This window comes from Mesoplodon bidens (assembly GCF_964165515.1).
Source record: "Mesoplodon bidens genome assembly, chromosome: 6".
Lineage (NCBI taxonomy): Eukaryota > Metazoa > Chordata > Mammalia > Artiodactyla > Ziphiidae > Mesoplodon > Mesoplodon bidens.
This window is the reverse complement of record NC_138162.1, coordinates 5,075,559-5,095,674: the sequence shown is the minus strand read 5'-3', so window position 1 is coordinate 5,095,674 and position 20,116 is coordinate 5,075,559. Positions and strand designations below refer to the sequence as shown.

The following is a 20,116-nucleotide window of genomic DNA, read 5'->3' as shown; positions in this document are numbered from 1 at the left end:
CTGTGAGTTAGTACATGAGCATTTTGGTAATTTTTCCCCGTTAAGAAAATTGTTGTAAAATACACATAACATCAAATTTATCATCTTAACAATTTTTAAGTGTACAGTCCCGTGGTACTAAATGCATTTACATTGTTGTGTAACCATCACCACCATCCACATCCATAACTTCTTTCATCTTTCCAAGCTGAAACTCTCTACCCATTAAATAATGTCTCCATTCCCCCCGCTATCCCAGTTCCTGGTAACCACCATTCCCCTTTCTGTCTCTGAGTTTGACTACTCTAAGGACCTGAGACAGCGGAATCATACAATATTTGCTTTTTTGTCACTGGCTTATTTCACTTAGAGTAATGTCCTTAAGTTTCCTCCTTGTTGTCATAATTTCCTTCCTTTTAAAGGCTGAATAATACTCCATTGTATGGACAGACCACACTTTGCTTATGCATTCATCTGTTGGTAGACACTTGGGTTGCTTCCACCTTTTAGTTTTTGTGACTGGTGCTGCTGTGAACATGGGTGTATAAATATCCCTTAAAGCTCCTGCTTTCATTCTTCTGGGTATATACCCAGAAGTGGAATTATTGGATAATGTGGAAATTCTGTTTTTATTTATTTATTTATTTAAAACGTTTATTTATTTATTTAGCCGCACCATGAGGCTTGTGGGATCTTAGTTTCCCAACCAGGGATTGAACTCAGGCCACGGCAGTGAAAGGGCCGAGTCCTAACCACTGGACTGCCAGAGAATTCCCTGGAAATTCTATTTTTAATTTTTTGTGGTATTGCCATATGGCTGCACCGTTTTACATTCCCACTAACAGTGCACAAGGGCTCTGATTTCTGCACATCCTAGCCTCTGGGTTTTTCTAGTTTTTTGATTGTAGTCATTATAATGGATGTGAGGTGGATGGGTGTTGTAAGCTGCTATATTTATGGTAATTTGTTATACAGCAATAGAAAATGAATACATGCCTTTATTCCTGAAGGACATTTCCTTTATGTTTTATTTTATTTTATTTTTTTCGGCCTCGTGGCATGCGGTACCTTAATTCCCCAACCAGGGGTCCAACCCACCCGCCCCTGCTCTGGAAGCACCGAGTCTTAACCCCTGGACTACCAGGGAAGTCCCTGAAGGACATTTCCTTAGATATCGATTTCTGGGCTGATCCACTGTCTTCTGACCTCGGTCGTCTCTTGACTATCTGTGGAAATTCAAATTGTTGTTCCCCTGTATATAATGTGTCATTTTTCTCTGCCTGTTTTCAAGGCTTTGTTGTTATCCTTGGTTTTGAGAAGTTTTATGATGATGTATCTGTGTGGTTTGCTCCCACAGAGTGCCTGTTCTGGGTTTTCTGAGTTTTATGAATTTGTGTTTCACCACATTTAGGAAGTTAGCGGCCATTATTACTTCAAATATATTTTTCCTAAAATCTGTCCTGAGACTTGACTGGCACATGGATGAAGACAGATGTGTTACCACACAGGTCCCTGAGGCACTATTCTTTTTTTTTTTTTTTTTTTTTCCCGTCAATCTGTTTGTTGGATTGGTGCTTCTTCAAGGTCACTGACTTTTTTCCCCGTCACCTCCATTTTGTTATTGAGACCAATCAGTGAATTAAAAAAAAAAAATCAGATACTATGTGTTTTAGTTGAAAATTCCCAGTTGGTTCCTTTTTTTTCCCTTCAAACTTTCTAATTCTTTATTGAGAGCTTTTCTCAAGTGTGTTTATCTTTCCTCATGGAGCCTAGTTATAACAGCCGCTTTTTCTGATAATTCCAACGTCTAGGTCATCTGCAGGTGGACATGTGTTGATTGTCTTTTCCTTTGAGGACTGGTCACATTTTCCTAGTTCTTTGTATGGTGAATGATTTTGGGATTGTGTCCTGTACATTGCGAATATTATGTTGTGCAGATTCTCAGTCCTGTTATAATTCCCTGGAAAGTCTTGATATGTTTTGTTTTAATAGGCAATCAACCTTGGTAGTTTCAGATCACTAGCTGTTTCACATTCTATGAGTAGCATTTCCAATCTTGGCCCAGTTTTCTGTTTTTTTATTGAGGTACAATTACCATAACATTACATTAATATCAAGTGTAGAATGTAATGATTTGCTATTTGTATATATTGTGTAATGATCACCACAGTAAGTCCAGTTAACATGTATCACCATAATAGTTAGAAAAATTGTTTTCTTGTGATGAGAACTTTCAAGAACCACTCTTCTAGCTACTTTCAAATATGCAATACAGTATTTTTTTTTAAGGTTTTTTGTTTTGTTTTTTGGCTGCGTTGGGTCTTTGTTGCTCCGTGCAGGCTTTCTCTAGTTGCGGCGAGTGGGGGCTACTCTTTGTTGCAGTGTGTGGGCTGAGGCATTGCTGTGGCCTCTCTTTGTTGTGGAGCACGGGCTCTAGGCACATGGGCTTCAGTAGTTGTGGCACACAGGCTCAGTAGTTGTGGCTCATGGGCTCTAGAGTATAGGTTCAGTAGTTGCGGCGCACGGGCTTAGTTGCTCCGAGGCATGTGGGATCTTCCCGGACCAGGGATCGAATCTGTGTCCCCTGCATTGCCAGGCGAATTCTTGTCCACCGCGTCACCAGCGAAGTCCCGACAATACAGTATTATTAACTGTAGTCACCATGCTCTACACTACATCCCCAGGACTTATTTAGTTTATAACTGCGTTTGTACCTTTTGACGCCCTTCACTCATTTTGCCCACCTCCCTCCCCATTTCAGGCAACCACCAACCTCTTCTCTATATCCATGAGCTCAGGGTTTTTATTTTATTTATTTATTTTCAGATTTCACATGTAGGTGAGATCATGCAATATTTGTCTTTCTCTGTCTGACCTATTTCACTTAGCGTAATGCTCTCAAGGTCCATCCCTGTTGTTGCAAATATCAAGGTTTCATTCTGCTGAATAATATTCTATTGTGTGTGTATCTAGATATAGACCATTTTCTTTATCTGTTCATCCATCGGTGGACACTTAGGTTGTTTCCACATCTTAGCTATTGAAAATAAAGCTGCAACGAACGTGTGAGTGCATATAGCTTTTTGAGTTAGTGTTTTCGTTTCCTTCAGATAAATACCCAGAAGTGGAATTGCTGGGTCATACAGTAGTTCTATACAGTATGGAATCTCCATACTGTTTTCCATAGTGGTGGCGCCAGTTTATGTTCCCACCAACAGTGCACAAGGGTTCCATTTTTTCCACCTGCTCACCAACGCTTGTTATTTCTTTTTGGTGATAGCCATTCCAACAGGTGTGTGGTGATATCTCATTGTGCTGTTGATTTGCATTTCCCTGATTGAGCATCTCTCCAGGTACCTGTTGGCCCCCCTTATGTCTTTGGAAAAATGTCTGCTCAGATCCTCTGTCCAGTTTTTTTTTTAATTAATTAATTTATTTGGCTGCGCCAGGTCTTAGTTGTGGCACACGGGATCTTAGTTGCAGCATGCAGGCTCTTAGTTGCAGCATGCTTGTGGGATCTAGTTCCCTGACCACGGGTCGAACCTGGGCCCCCTGCATTGGGAGCGTGGAGTCTTAACCGCTGGACCACCAGGGAAGACCCCTCTGCCCAATTTTTTTTTTTTTTTTTTTTTTTTTTTTGCGGTACTAGGGCCTCTCACTGTTGTGGCCTCTCCCGTTGTGGAGCACAGGCTCTGGACGTGCAGGATCAGCGGCCATGGCTCACGGGCCCAGCCACTCCGCGGCATGAGGGATCTTCCCGGACCAGGGCTCGAACCGGTGTCCCCTGCATTGGCACGCAGATTCTTAACCACTGTGCCACGAGGAAAGCCCGATATTTTCAACTTTTTTTTTTTTTTTTTTTTTTTGTGGTACGTGGGCCTCTCACTGCTGTGGCCTCTCCCGTTGCGGAGCACAGGCTCCGGACGCGCAGGCTCAGCGGCCATGGCTCACGGGCCCAGCCGCACCCCGGCATGTGGCATCTTCCCAGACCGGGGCGCGAACCCATGTCCCCTGCATCGGCAGGCAGACTCTCAACCACTGCGCCACCAGGGAAGCCCTTTTCTTTTTCTTTTCTTTTTTTTTTTTTTGAAAGCCCGATAGTTTCAACTTTTGATGGGTTTCTCAGGAGGTAACCCCATCGTGAGTTGAGGAAGATCTGTACCCTCAACACTTAGGTTTTAAACAGCCCCCATTTATTACTGCACAGCCTGTGCGGCTGGGCTGGGTGCCTGTGGCTTGAGTTTCTCCTGAAGTTGTAGCCAAGCCATCAGCCGGGATGCAGTCACCTCGAGACTCAGCAGAGGCTGAAGGGCTGCCTGCAAACGCACTCACCTGGCTGTTGGCAGGTTTCCGTGCTTCCTGGGTTGTTGGCTGTGGCCTCAGTGTCCTGTTGCGTCACGTGGGCCCCTCCCACCATGGTTCACTTCCTCCTGGAGTTGCCAGAGACAAAGAGAGAGCAACTGACAAGAAGCCATGATCTTTTAAAAACCCAATCTTGGGACTTCCCTGGTGATGCAGTGGGTAAGCCTCCACACTCCCAACGCAAGGGGCCTGGGTTCGATCCCTGATCGGGAAAGTAGATCCTGCACGTGGCAACTGAGACCCGGCAAAGCCAAAATAAATAAATAAACGAATAAATAAATAAAATATTTTTTTAAAAAAAGCACCTAATCTCAGAAGTGACCCCATACCTGCTGCCATAGTCTCTCCATTAGAAGTCATGCAGGGAATTCCCTGGGGGTCCAGTGTGAGGACTCTGCGCTCTCACTGCCAAGGGTGTGGGTTTGGTCCCTGGTCGGGGAGCTGAGATCCCACAAGCTGAGCAACATGGCCAAAAAAAGAAAAGTCACGCAGTAAAAAAGTCATGCAGTCCGGGACACTCAAGGGGAGAGAATTACATGTCAGGAGGCAGGGATCATAGAGCTGCCTCTGCAGACGTATTCCAGTGTGTGGATACAGCACAGTTGCTTTATCCATTCATCTGGTTGTGGACTTTTTGGGTTGTTTCCAGTTTGGGTCTCCTGCAAACAGAGTTTCTATACAAATTTGTGTGGTTATATATATTTATTTCCCTTGAGTAAACACCTAGGAGTGGAGTAGCTGAATCTTATGGTATATGTATGTTTAACTCCTTAAGAAATTGTCAAACTGTTTCCCAGTTTGTTACTGTTTTATTTCCCTACTTGCTGTGTTTGTTTCCTGCTTCCATTTTTTTACATAGTTACCAAAGCTTGCTAAGGTTACGTTGGTTGGTTTTGTTTCTAACTTTAGCCGTTCTAATGGATGTGTAGTGATATCTCATTTTAATTGGCATTTCTCATTTTGATGGCATTTCTGATGAGTAAAGACATGGAGCATCTTTTTATGTGCTTATTGGCCATTTGAGTGTCTACTTTGGTGAAGTAGACAAATATTTCGTCCACTTATTGGGATAGTTGACTTATTATTGAGTTTAAGAGTTCTTTATACAGTGTTGATACAACTCCTTTGTCTGATATATGTGTTATATTTTCTCGCACTCTGTGATGCGACTTTGTATTTCTTAGTGATGTCTTTTGAATAAAGTTTTTTATTTTGAAGTCCAATATATGCATTTTTTTCTCTTATGGATCATGCTTTTGGTGTCATACATAGTATTTATTTATCTAGTCTAAGGTCACAAAGATATTCTCCTATATTTTTTCCAGAAGTTTTATAGTTTTAGGTGTTACATTTGGGTTTATGATGTATTTTAGTTAATTTCTGTGTATGTTGTGAGGAAAGAGTCAATGTTCACTTTTTTCCCACAAAGATAGCCAGTTGCTCTTACACCAATTATTATTAAGACTTTCCTTTCCCCATTTGGCAAAAATCAACTGACCAAATAGATATGCACGTCTGTTTTGATACTCTACAATTTTAGTGCTACATTGATGTATGTGTCTATCATTTCATTAATATGAACTGTCTCGTTTATTGTAGATTTAGAGTAAGCCTTGAAATCAGGTAAAGTCCTCCAATTTTGTTTTGTTGTTTTAAAGAATGTCCTTTTTATTTTATTTTATTTTTTTTAAAAGCCAAGCATTTATTTTAATAAGCATGCATGGTTAATTTTTTTAAAAGATTTTTTTGATGTGGACCATTTATTTTTTTTTAATTAATTAATTAATATTTATTTTTGGCTGTGTTGGGTCTTCGTTTCTGTGCAAGGGCTTTCTCCAGTTGCGGCGAGCAGGGGCCACTCTTTTTTTTTTTTTTTTCTTTTTTGGTACGCGGGCCTCTCACTGTTGTGGCCTCTCCCGCTGCGGAGCACAGGCTCCGGACGCGCAGGCCCAGCGGCCATGGCTCACGGGCCCAGCCGCTCCGCGGCACGTGGGATCTTCCCGGACCGGGGCACGAACCCGTGTCCCCTGCATCAGTAGGCGGACTCGCAACCACTGCGCCACCAGGGAAGCCCCAGGGGCCACTCTTTATCGCGGTGCGCGGGCCTCTCACTGTCGCGGCCTCTCCCGTTGCGGAGCACAGGCTCCAGACGCGCAGGCTCAGTAGTTGTGGCTCACAGGCTTAGTTGCTCCGCGGCATGTGGGATCTTCCCAGACCAGGCCTCAAACCCATGTCCCCTGCATTGGCAGGCAGATTCTTAACCACTGCGCCACCAGGGAAGCCCCATGGTTAATATTTTTAAAGTGAATTTAGTGCTTTACAACAGCTAGAAAACTTTCTGTTTAGACAGAAAACTTTCCTCAACTTCTTTACAGTTATTTCAAAAGGATTTCATGAATTTATTATACTCTGTCTTGTGTTTCATCCTCTTATATTACGATAATGCTAATATTTTATGCTAATTCTTACTGAACTTCGATAATCTACGTCATATTTCAAAGGTTAGAATTATACCTTCTGGAAATCTTCAAACAGTTACAATCACTGAAAACATTTAGTCTATTCTCACATGTCCATTTTAAGAAGAATTTTAAGGAATAAAAGTCTTCCCCACTAATCCCTCCATTCCTCACGCCATCATATATAACGTATTTTTTCACCTGCTTGGAATCGAGAATTACGTGGTCAGCCCCAAATCCTTCCTACCTAAAGTGCTCTTTCATCCTTTAAAGAGTTTTTTGTTTATTTTTCTAACCCTTTATTTTCTTTCGCCATGCTGTGCAGCTTGCGAGATCTTAGTTTCCCAACCAGGGATCAAATCCGTGTCCTTGGCAGGGAACTCCCCAGATATTTTTTTCCTTGTGATGAGAACTCTCAGGATCCACTCTCTTAACAACTTTCATACATAACATTCAGCAGTGTTAATTTTTCATGTTGTACATTACATCCCTAGTACCCATCTTATAACTGGAAATATTTTTATAAGTATATCTTATAACTGGAAATTTGTACTTTAAAAAAATTTTTTTGGCTGTGCGGCTTGTGGGATCTTAGTTCCCCAACGAGGGATCCAACCCGCGCCTTTGGCAGTGAAAGCAAGGAGTCCTAACCATTGGACTGCCAGGGAATTCTGTTTTTAAATTTTTTAAGCCATTAAAAAAAATTGAAGTATAGTTAAATTACAATGTTGTGTTAGTTTCAAGTGTACAGCAAAGTGATGTGTGTGTGTATGTATATATATATATATATATATACACCCTTTTTCAGATTCTTTTCAATGATAGGTTATTATAAGATATTGAATATAGTTCCCTTTGCTGTACAGTAGGATCTTGTTGTTTATCTCTTTTATATATAGTATTATAGTTTGTATCTGCTAATCCCAGACTCCTTATTTATCCCTCCCTCCCCCTTTCCCCTTTGGTAACCATAAGTTTGTTTTCTATGTATGTGTCTGTTTCTGTTTTGTAAATAAGTTCCTTTGTATAATATTTTAGATTCTGCATATAAGAAATATCATCTGATGTTTGTCTTTCTCTGACTGACTTACTTCACTTAGTATGATCATCTCTAGGTCCATTCCTGTTGCAGCAAATGGCATTATTTCATTCTGCCTCTTTTTTTGACTGAGTAGTATTCCTTTTGTGTGTGTGTGTGTATTACACATACATACATATATACAAACACACACACACACACACACACACACATATATATACACACCACACATCTTCTTTAACACTGGCTTTGTTTTTTTTTCTTTTTTGGCTGCGTTGGATCTCTGTTGCTGCGCGTGGGCTTTCCCTAGTTGCGGCGAGCGGGGGCTACTCCTCTTTGCGGTGCGTGAGCTTCTTATTGCGGTGCCTTCTCTTGCTGCGGAGCACGGGCTCTAGGCGCCCGGGCTTTGCCTATTTCATCTGATATTAAAAGAGCCACTCCAGCCTTTTTTGCTTACTGTTTATTTGGCATATCTTTTCCCACCCATTTACCTTCAGCTCTCTGCGTCTTTATATTTAAAGTTTATCTATTGTAGGTTGCTTGTAAGTCTTGGTTTTTATTCATTATGTCAATCTCTGCATTTTAACTGGAAAGTTTAGACCATCAACTTTTAAAGTAATTTTTGATATGGTTGCATTTAAGTATATAATTTTATTACTGTTTTCTCTTTGCCTCTGTTTTGTTCCTCTGGTTTCCACCTCTTCCACTCCCGTGCTGTGCCCCACTCCCTACCTTTTTTGGGTATGACTTAAATATTTTTTAGTATTCCATTTTGTCTCTTGCTGTTTTGGCTACATAGCTTCATGTTATTTTCTTAGTGGTTGTTCTAGGGGTTAAAATACATACCTAACTTTTCATAGTCTACTTAGAGTTAGTATTGTATCACTTCCAGTAAAATGTAGAACCTTGTAACCTTAGAGGTCTCTTTACCCTCATGCCCATCCATTTATAAGCTTAATAAGTGTTATAGTTTTCATGTGTAATACATCTGTACACATTGCAAATGCATCATGAAGTGTTATAATTTTGGCCTTCAACCGCCATATATTAGAGGATTTAAGAGGAAAAAATTATCTTTTATATTTACCCCAATAATTATACATCTGTGGTTCTTCCTTTATTTCTGAAGTTTCAAGTTTACCTCTGGTATTATTTCTTTTCAGCCCAAAGAACTTCTTTTAGCCTTTCTGTTAACAGAAGTTCTCTGGCAAGGAATTCTCTTAGTTTTCTTTCATCTGAGAATGATTTTATTTTTCCTGTGGTAGGCAGAGCTCTAACGATGACGCCCAGGTTTCCCTTCCCTAGTTATTCAATCAAACACTAGTATAGGTACTGCTGTGAAGGGACTTTACAGATGGAATTAAAGTCTCAAGTCAGTTGATCTTCAAATAGAGTTATTCTTGGTGGGCCTGACCTAATCAGGTGACCCCTTTAAAAGTAGAAATGTCTCTCTACCTGGTAGTAGAAGGGAAGACAGGGAATTTTGAAGCATGAGAGGGATCTGATGTGTATCCCTGGCTTTAAAGATCGAAATAGTCACATGAGAAGGATGGTGAGCAGCCTCTGGGAGCAGAGAACCTCAGACCCACAGAACTGGAATTTGCCAACAACCTGAATGAACTTGCATGTAGATTCTTCCTTAGAGCTCCAGGTAAGAGCCCATTCCAACTGACACCTTGATGTTGGCCTGGTAAGACTCTGAGTTGAGTCAGCCTGGACTTCTGACCTACAGAACTGTGAGTTAGTACATGAGCATTTTGGTAATTTTTCCCCGTTAAGAAAATTGTTGTAAAATACACATAACATCAAATTTATCATCTTAACAATTTTTAAGTGTACAGTTCAGTGGTACTAAATGCATTTACATTGTTGTGTGACCATCACCACCATCCATCTCCATAACCTCTTTCATCTTTCCAAGCTGAAACTCTCTACCCATTAAATAATGTCTCCATTCCCCCTGCTATCCCAATTCCTGGTAACCACCATTCCCCTTTCTGTCTCTGAGTTTGACTACTCTAAGGACCTCAGACAGTGGAATCATACAATATTTGCTTTTTTGTCACTGGCTTATTTCACTTAGAGTAATGTCCTTAAGTTTCCTCCTTGTTGTCATAACTTCCTTCCTTTTAAAGGCTGAATAATATTCTGTTGTATGGACAGACCACACTTTGCTTATCCATTCATCTGTTGGTAGACACTTGGGTTGCTTCCACCTTTTAGTTTTTGTGAATGGTTCTGCTGTGAACATGGGTGTATAAATATCTCTTAAAGGTCCTGCTTTCAGTTCTTCTGGGTATATACCCAGAAGTGGAATTATTGGATAATGTGGAAATTCTGTTTTTATTTATTTATTTATTTATTTAAAAACATTTATTTATTTATTTAGCCGCACCATGAGGCTTGTGGGATCTTAGTCTCCCGACCAGGGATTGAACTCAGGCCATGGCAGTGAAAGGGCCGAGTCCTAACCACTGGACTGCCAGAGAATTCCCTGGAAATTCTATTTTTAATTTTTTGTGGTATTGCCATATGGCTGCGCTGTTTTACATTCCCACTAACAGTGCACAAGGGCTCTGATTTCTCCACGTCCTAGCCTCTGGGTTTTATTTATTTTTTGATTGTAGTCATTATATGGATGTGAGGTGGATGGGTGTTGTAAGCCACTATATTTATGGTAATTTGTTATACAGCAATAGAAAATGAATACATGCCTTTATTCCTGAAGGACGTCTCCTTTATGTTTTATTTTATTTTATTTTTTTTGGCCTTGTGGCATGTGGTACCTTAATTCCCCAACCAGGGGTCCAACCCACCCGCCCCTGCTCTGGAAGCACCGAGTCTTAACCCCTGGACTACCAGGGAAGTCCCTGAAGGACCTTTCCTTAGATATCGATTTCTGGGCTGATCCACTGTCTTCTGACCTCGGTCGTCTCTTGACTATCTGTGGAAATTCAAATTGTTGTTCCCCTGTATATAATGTGTCATTTTTCTCTGCCTGTTTTCAAGGCTTTGTTGTTATCCTTGGTTTTGAGAAGTTTTATGATGATGTATCTGTGGTTTGCTCCCACAGAGTGCCTGTTCTGGGTTTTCTGAGTTTTATGAATTTGTGTTTCACCACATTTAGGAAGTTAGCGGCCATTATTACTTCAAATATATTTTTCCTAAAATCTGTCCTGGGATTTGACTGGCACATGGATGAAGACCTTCTTGTGTTACCACACAGGTCCCTGAGGCACTATTCTTTTTTTTTTTTTTCCCGTCAATCTGTTTGTTGGATTGGTGCTTCTTCAAGGTCACTGACTTTTTTCCCCGTCACCTCCATTTTCATATTGAGACCAATCAGTGAATTAAAAAACAATTCGGATACTATGTGTTTTAGTTGAAAATTTGCAGTTGGTTCCTTTTTTTTCCTCATCAAACTTTCTAATTCTTTATTGAGAGCTTTTCTCAAGTGTGTTTATTTTTCCTCCTGGAGCCTAGTTATAACAGGTGCTTTTTCCGAGAATTCCAACGTCTAGGTCATCTGCAGGTGGACATATGTTGATTGTCTTTTCCGTTGAGGACTGGTCACATTTTCCTAGCTCCTTGTCTGGTGAATGATTTTGGGATTGTGTCCTGTACATTGCGAATATTATGTTGTGCAGATTCTCAGTCCTGTTATAATTCCCTGGAAAGTCTTGATATGTTTTGTTTTAATAGGCAATCAACCTTGGTAGTTTCAGATCACTAGCTGTTTCACATTCTATGAGTAGCATTTCCAATCTTGGCCCAGTTTTCTGTTTTTTTATTGAGGTACAATTGCCATAACATTACATTAATATCAAGTGTACAATGTAATGATTTGATATTTGTATATATTGTGTAATGATCACCACAATAAGTCCAGTTAACATGTATCACCATAATAGTTAGAAAAATTGTTTTCTTGTGATGAGAACTTTCAAGAACCACTCTTCTAGCTACTTTCAAATATGCAATACAGTATTTTTTTTAAGGTTTTTTGTTTTGTTTTTTGGCTGCGTTGGGTCTTTGTTGCTCCGTGCAGGCTTTCTCTAGTTGCGGCGAGTGGGGGCTACTCTTTGTTGCAGTGTGTGGGCTGAGACATTGCTGTGGCCTCTCTTTGTTGTGGAGCACGGGCTCTAGGCATGTGGGCTTCAGTAGTTGTGGCACACAGGCTCAGTAGTTGTGGCTCATGGGCTCTAGAGTATAGGTTCAGTAGTTGCGGCGCACGGGCTTAGTTGCTCCGAGGCATGTGGGATCTTCCCGGACCAGGGATCGAATCTGTGTCCCCTGCATTGCCAGGCGAATTCTTGTCCACCGCGTCACCAGCGAAGTCCCGACAATACAGTATTATTAACTGTAGTCACCATGCTCTACACTACATCCCCAGGACTTATTTAGTTTATAACTGCGTTTGTACCTTTTGACGCCCTTCACTCATTTTGCCCACCTCCCTCCCCATTTCAGGCAACCACCAACCTCTTCTCTATATCCATGAGCTCAGGGTTTTTATTTTATTTATTTATTTTCAGATTTCACATGTAGGTGAGATCATGCAATATTTGTCTTTCTCTGTCTGACCTATTTCACTTAGCGTAATGCTCTCAAGGTCCATCCCTGTTGTTGCAAATATCAAGGTTTCATTCTGCTGAATAATATTCTATTGTGTGTGTATCTAGATATATACCATTTTCTTTATCTGTTCATCCATCGGTGGACACTTAGGTTGTTTCCACATCTTAGCTATTGAAAATAAAGCTGCAACGAACGTGTGAGTGCATATAGCTTTTTGAGTTAGTGTTTTCGTTTCCTTCAGATAAATACCCAGAAGTGGAATTGCTGGGTCATACAGTAGTTCTATACAGTATGGAATCTCCATACTGTTTTCCATAGTGGTGGCGCCAGTTTATGTTCCCACCAACAGTGCACAAGGGTTCCATTTTTTCCACCTGCTCACCAACGCTTGTTATTTCTTTTTGGTGATAGCCATTCCAACAGGTGTGTGGTGATATCTCATTGTGCTGTTGATTTGCATTTCCCTGATTGAGCATCTCTCCAGGTACCTGTTGGCCCCCCTTATGTCTTTGGAAAAATGTCTGCTCAGATCCTCTGTCCAGTTTTTTTTTTAATTAATTAATTTATTTGGCTGCGCCAGGTCTTAGTTGTGGCACACGGGATCTTAGTTGCAGCCTGCTCGTGGGATCTAGTTCCTTGACCACGGATTGAGCCTGGGCCCCCTGCATTGGGAGCGTGGAGTCTTAACCGCTGGACCACCAGGGAAGACCCCTCTGCCCAATTTTTGAATTGTGGGTTTATTTTTTGCTATTGAGTTTTATGAGTTGTTTAATATACTTTGGCTATCAACCCATTATCAAATATATGATTTGCAAATATTTTCTCCCATTCAGTAGGTTGCCAATTCATATTGTTGATGGTTTACTTTGCTGTGCAGAAACTTTTTAGTTTGATGTAATCCCAACTTGTGTGTTTTTGCTTTTGTTGCCTTTGCTTTTGGCTTCAAATCTAAAAAAATCATTATCAAGACTGATGTCAAGAAGCTTACTGCCTATGTTTTCTTTTGGGAGTTTTATGGTTTCAGGTTTTACACTCAAGTCTTTAAACCATTTTGAGTTAATTTGGGGATATGGTGTAAGATAGTGGTCCAGTTTCATTCTTTTGCATGTGGCTGTCCAATTTTCCCAACACCATTTATTGAAAAGACTGTCCTTTCCCCATTGTGTATTCTTGGCTCCTTTGTCATAAATTAATTCATGATATATGTGTTGGTGTACTTCTGAGCCTTTTCTTCTTTGACATTCATCTGTGTATCTGTTTTTATGCCAATACCACACTGTTTTGATTAGTGTAGCTCTGTAATATAGTTTGAAATTGGGGAGCATGATGCCTCCAGCTTTGTTCTTCTTTCTCAAGATTACTTTGGCTATTTGAGGTCTTTTGTGGTTCCATACAAATTTTAGGATTGTTTCTCCTATTTCTGTGAGAAATGCCATTGGAATTTTGATAGGAGTTGCATTGAACCTATAGATTGCTTTGGGTAGTATGGATATATTAACAACATTAATTCTTCCAATCCATGAGCACAGACTATCTTTTATTTGTCTTCCTCAATTTCTTTCACTGAGGGCGTATTGTTTTCAGTGCACAGATCTTTCATCTGCTTGATTAAATTTATTCCTAAGTATTCTATTTTATATTGGTATTTTATTCTATTTGATAATGGGATTATTTTCTTAATTTCTCTTGTAGATTGCTATTAGTGTATAGAAATGCAACAGAGTTTTGTATATTGAATTCACATTCTGCAACTTTACTGAATTCATTTATTCTAAAGGTTTTTTGGTGGAGTTTTTAGGGTTTTCTATATATAATATCATGTCATCTAAAATAGTGACAGTTTTACTTCTTCTTTTCCAATTTGGATTCCTTCTATTTATTTTTCTTGTCTGATTGCTGTGGCTAGGACTTCCAATACTCTGTTGAATAAAAGTGGTGAGAGTGAGTACCCTTGTCTTGTTCCTGATCTTAAAGCAAAAGCTTTTCAGTTTTTTTTTTACCATTGATATGATATTGGCTGTGAGCTTATCGTACGTGACCTTTATTATTATGTTGAGGTACATTTCCTCTATACCCACTTTGTTGAGTGTTTTTATCATATATAGATATTGAATTGTCAAATGCTTTATCAACATCTATTGAGATGATCATATGATGTTTGTTTTTCATTTTGTTTATGTGGTATACCACATTGATTTTTTTGCAGATGTTGAACCATCCTTGCATCTCTGTAATAAATTCTATTTGATAATGATGTATGACTCTTTTAATGTATTGTTGAGTTTTGTTTGCTAATATTTTTTGTTGAGGATTTTTTTTTTTTTTTTTTTTTTGTAGTACGCAGGCCTCTCACTGTTGTGGCCTCTCCCACTGTGGAAAACAGGCTCCTGACGCGCAGGCTCAGCGGCCATGGCTCATGGGCCCAGCCGCTCCATGGCATGTGGGATCTTCCCAGACTGTGTCACGAACCCGTGTCCCCTGCATCGGCAGGTGGACTCTCAACCACTGCGCCACCGGGGAAGCCCTGTTGAGGATTTTTACGTCTATGTTTATCAGGGATATTGGTCTGTAATTTTCTTTTCTTGTGGCATCCTTTTCTGGTTTTGATATCAAGGTAATGCTGGCTTCATAAAATGTCTTTGGAAGTTTCTGCCTCTTCTACATTTTTGGTAGAGTTTGAGGATTGGTATTAATTCTTTGAATGTTTGGTAGCCATCTGGTCCTGGATTTCTGTTTGCTGGGAGGTTTTTGATTACTGATTCAGTCTCGGCAGATTGTATGTGTCTAGGAAATTATGTCTTCTAGGTTGGCAAATTTGATGGCATGTAATTTTTCATAGTAGTCCCTTATGAACCTTTGTATTTCTGTGGTATTGGTGGTATCGTGTCCTCTTTCATTTTTTATGTTGTTTGAATCTTCTCTTTTTTCTTAGTCTAGCTAAAGATTTGTCCATTTTATCTTTTCAAAGAACCAGTTCTTAGTTTCTTTAATATTTTCTATTGTCTTTTTAATCTCTATTTTATTTATCTCCACTCTGATCTTTGTTATTTCCTAACTTCTGCTAGCTTTGGGCTTCATTTTTTCTAGTTCCTTGAGGTATAGAGTGTTTTTTTTGAGATTTCTGATGTTGTATAGGCACTTATTGTTATGAACTTTCCTCCTAGAACTGCTTTTGATGCATTGCATAAGTTTTGGTATGTTCTACCCATTTTCATTTGTCTGAAGGTATTTATTTATTTATTTATTTATTTATTTATTTATTGGCTGCACTGGGTCTTCGTTGCTGTGCGCAGGCCTTCTCTAGTTGTGGCGAGTGGGGGCTACTCTTCATTGCTGTGCCCGGGCTCTCTCTTGTGGCTTCTCTTGTTGCAGAGCATGGGCTCTAAGCACACAGGCTTCAGCAGTTGTGGCGTGTGGGCTCAGTAGTTGTGGCGCATGGGCCCAGCTGCTCCGTGGCATGTGGGATCCTCCCAGACCAGGGATTGAACCCATGTCCCCTACATTGGCAGATGGACTCCTAACCACTACACCACCAGGGAAGTCCCTGAAGGTATTTTTTTAATTTCCCTTTTGATTTCTTCTTTAACGCATTGGTTGTTCAGTAGCATGTTGTTTAATCTCTGTATTTGTGAATTTTCCAGTTTTCTTTTTGTAATTGATTTCTTGTTTCATACAATTGTGGTTGGCAAAGATGTTTGATATGATTTCAATCTTCTTGTTGGATTTGACCCCTTTATCCTTTTGTAATGCTCTTCTTTGTCTCTTATTACAGTCTTTGTTTTATAGTGTCTTTTTGTTATATAAGTAGAGCTACCCCAGGCTTTTTGGTTTCCTTTTGCATTGAATATGTTTTTCTGTTCCTTCATTTTCAGTCTCTGTGTGTGCTTACATATGAAGTGAATCTCCTGTAAACGGCATATAGATGGATCTTGTCTTTTTATCCATTCAGCCACTCTGTCTTTTGGAGAATTTAGTCCATTTACGTTTAAAGTAATTGATAGGTATGCACTTATTGCCATTTTGTTAATCGTTTTCTGGCTTTTTTAGTGGTCCAGTTTTTAAAGTCTTTCTTATGCTGGTCTAGGTCTGTCCCCTACACATGCAGCTTGGGGGTGAGTCTAAGACTTGTGTGGATCCATTCTAAGATGACTAACCATTCCAGTTTGCCTGGGACTAAGGGGTTTGCCCAGATGCGAGATTTTCAGTAGTAAACCCGGGGAAGTCCTGGGCAAGCTGATATACGTTGGTCACCCCAGTGCACATACAAAACTAGGGGATCCCCCTCTGAAGCTACTTCCTCTCTAGGATTTCCCCACTATTTCCACTCTGCAGCGGCCCTTTCCTGCTTCCTCTGGCTAGAATGACAGAGTTTCCAGTGGAGTTTTATCTGCTCATTCTGGTGCTCTATCACGTGGCTCTGTGACTGGAGCTTTGAGCTTCAAGGGAAATGAGAGGAAAAAAAAGGGAAATTCACCCCCTTTATGGTCACTTCTGCATTCTGACTGCACTCCACGATCTGCTTGCTTTTGTTGACTTTTCAGGGTCTTTGGGTAGTTTCTTCTGTATTTTGTCTAGCGTTTTTAGTAGTGATCAGCAGGAGAGAGAGGCTTTAAAAAACTGGTAAAATATATGTAAGATTTACCATTTTAACCATTTATAAGTGTACAGTTCAGGGGCATTAAGTACATTCATGCTGTTGTGCAACCATCACCACCCTCCACCTCCAGAATGTTTTCATCATCGCAAACTGAAACTCTGTCCCCATTAAACACGAATTCCTCATCCCTCACCAGCCCCTGGTAATGTGGAGAGATGTAGGTTTTTAAAGCCTCTGTGTGCAAGATGTTTATTAATGATCCATTGGCCGAAGCAAGTCACATGGCCAAGTCCAGATTCAAGGGGTAGAGAAATAGAGGGAACAGCATGGTAGAGGTGTGGAGGCATGAACACCAGATGGGTGTGTAGGAGATGCTCTGAGTGAGACCCTGGCTGCTGGAGGAAGTGGGTGGGGAGCTCTCAGGGGCTCAGTACTCCCTGCCATTGGGGATCCCTCCCCTAAGGATCCCTAGCCTCTGACTTCACCCACCAGCTGTATGGGAGGTGGAAGTGGGGGGACGGATGGGAGGGGGATTTCAGCAAGGCTCCTTCACCCTCACCAGCACTGTCACTGTCACTGTCATGTCTGGTTTACTTAATTCTCTGCCTTCTATAACCCTTCAAGACACTTAGGAAATGAACCCCCAAAGCCACGCCCTGGGCTGCCTGTCCCTGCTGTGGGTCCTTGAATGCCCACCCAGGTCCAGGGAGTCTGCCCCAGGACCCTTCCAGGCTGTTCCTCCAGGACCTACCTGAGGCCTAGAGGTGCTCAGCTGGTCAGAACTGCTCTTAGGAGGTGCAGGGGGACCTTCAGGATTGCTGGGACCAGCTGGGGTGCCTCCAGAGTTTATGGTATGGATGCTGGAGGCCAGGACCAGGGAGGGAACGCAGCTGGGCAGCTGAGGGCCTCTGAGCACCCTTCAAGCTGCTGGGTGGGCTGCTCTCCGCCCACTGCTCCTGGCCTCTCCCTGCCCCTCCCCCACCCCATTCCTGTTTCTGTTCCTTCTCTGCCTCAACAGGCACTTGGCCCTTAGCGACCTCCTGGCTCTTTGAAGTCATTCGCTTGGCCGGGGTCCAACAACTCCAGAGCCGAGAACCTGATTGGCTCAGCTAACCTCCTCAGACCAGCCCCCATTGGATGGTGTCTCAGCACAGCCTATGAGGGGGCTGCCCTGGGCTGAAGCTTCTTCCCTGGTTCAATCAGCTGCGGCAGTAGGACCGTGGGGACAGGGCCACCTCCCAGCAGGGGCAATCTGGACCAGGGGCTGGCAGGTGTGGGCAAGGCCTGCCTTCCATCCAAGCCGGCCATATGTACTGGCTGTGTGATCACCAGGAAGGCACCTCACCTCTCTGAGCCTTGGTTTTCTTGTCCTATTGTTGCACTTCGGGTAAAGATTCAAGGCCCAGCTTGGAGAAGCCTGAGTGCGGGGTTCACCAGGGGTCAGGATCGGCACGGTCATTGTGACTTTCTCCTTGGAGGCGCTGTGTTCTGGGGTTTGGGGGGAGGACTCCCACCTGGCCCGGCAGCCTCTTGGGGGCTCACCACCCCTGCCATTTCTTCCCAGGAGCGGACGCGAAAGGGGGCGGCAGCCCCGAGGACGCCGGGAGCGCTGAGCGCCCCGAGCTCCCGCAGCTCCCTCGCCGCCCGCAGCTCCTGGAGGAGGACGGAGGGCCCAGCGAGGAAGCGGCCACGGACGGAGGCAGCGCCCCGGCGCCGGAGGGCACCCCCGGCGACCCCCCGGCCGAGGCCTCCGCGACGTCCCCCGCCCAGGCCCAGGCCGCGGGCGAAGCCCGGCAGGCGCCCAAGGCGGCGGCCGGCGGGGTCCCCAACATCGGCTTCGTGGGCGAGCCCCCGCCCTACGCGCCGCCCGACCCCAAGGCCGCGCACCTGCTCTACCCGCCGCCCTTCCCGCAGCCCGTGCTCTTCCCGCCCGCGCCCTCCGCCTCCGCCCTGTACCCCCCGCCCGCGCCGCTCTTCCCCGCGCCCACTGCGCAGCCGCTCTTCGCGCCCTTCCCGGTGGTGAGTCAGGTCGCGGGCGCCGCCCCCTCCCCGTTCACTCCCCCCTCCCCTCCCCCGCCCCTCCCCCGCCCCTCCCCCCTCTCCCCTCGCCTCTCCCTCCCTGGGCTGGAGAGTTTGGCGCGCAGGAGGTGAGAGGTCACCACAAGTACCCGGCAGGGGACGCTTCTGTGCCCAGGGGCGCAGTAGAAAAGGGCTCGCTCAGCTTGGGGATTGGGCGGGAGCGGGAGGCGTCCCAGCAGTGGGGGCCTTTGAGCTGGGTTCTACGGGATGAATAGGAGAGTCGAGGCAGAGGAGAGAAGGAGGGCACAGCACAGGCGTGCAGGGATGCAGGGGGCCAAGGCCAGTGTCTTCTGGCTGTGACGGTGGTTGGTTCAGCTCAGTGGGGAGGGGAGGATAGGAAGGTGGGATCCACCGTGAGGGTCCCCACGGCCTTTGGTAGGAGATGACTTGATTAGATTTTTAGGAAAAAAACCAAAACACTGGCTGCCTGTGGAGGACAGCTTTGAGGTCCCTCCTGGTGGGGACGCAGTGGGGACGTGGAGACACTGGTGGCTGGACCCTGGACTGAGCACTTTGTAGAGGGCAGAACCCTGAGACTCCTGGGGGCTGAGTGACAGGCTGGGGGTGCCGAGGGAGCGGGAAGAAGGGGGGCCTTGACCCCCGGGCGATCCGCAGCCTCACTGGGTGGGGCTTGGCAGTGGGTGGAGTGACGGGTCCACGGCTGTCGCAGGCTGCGTGCTCCCTAACCACGCCGTGGCCTCTGCCCTCACAGTACAACAGCCCTGTGGCCGGTGTGCCAGCCCCGGCCACGGTGGAACACAGGCCCCTGCCCAAGGACTACATGATGGAATCCGTGCTGGTGACCCTCTTCTGCTGCCTGCTCACCGGGCTCATTGCCGTCGTCTACTCCCACGAGGTAGGTGGGCGTGCGGCGGTCCTCGGTACAGCCCTCCCAGCCTGCAGCCACTAGGGCCCAGGTGGGGTCCACACAGCCCCTTCCCCAGCAACTGGGCCCCCGGTGATTCCCCCTGAGAAGGGTGGCAGGATTGGGAAATCAGTGCCCAGTTGTCTGTGCAGTCCTCG

General features: G+C 43.7%; 1 protein-coding gene across 3 annotated transcripts in view; it reads left to right on the top strand.

Moving 5' to 3' along the window:
* Positions 1–20,116, top strand: part of PRRT1B (proline rich transmembrane protein 1B) — a 35,589-nt gene that overhangs the window by 10,892 nt on the left and 4,581 nt on the right. For all 3 annotated transcript variants that reach the window (XM_081238083.1, XM_081238081.1, XM_081238082.1), the window contains 2 exons: positions 18,579–19,033; positions 19,806–19,949. In XM_081238083.1, coding sequence (XP_081094209.1) covers positions 18,579–19,033; positions 19,806–19,949 — 599 coding nt within the window. The remainder of the gene's footprint in view (positions 1–18,578; positions 19,034–19,805; positions 19,950–20,116) is intronic.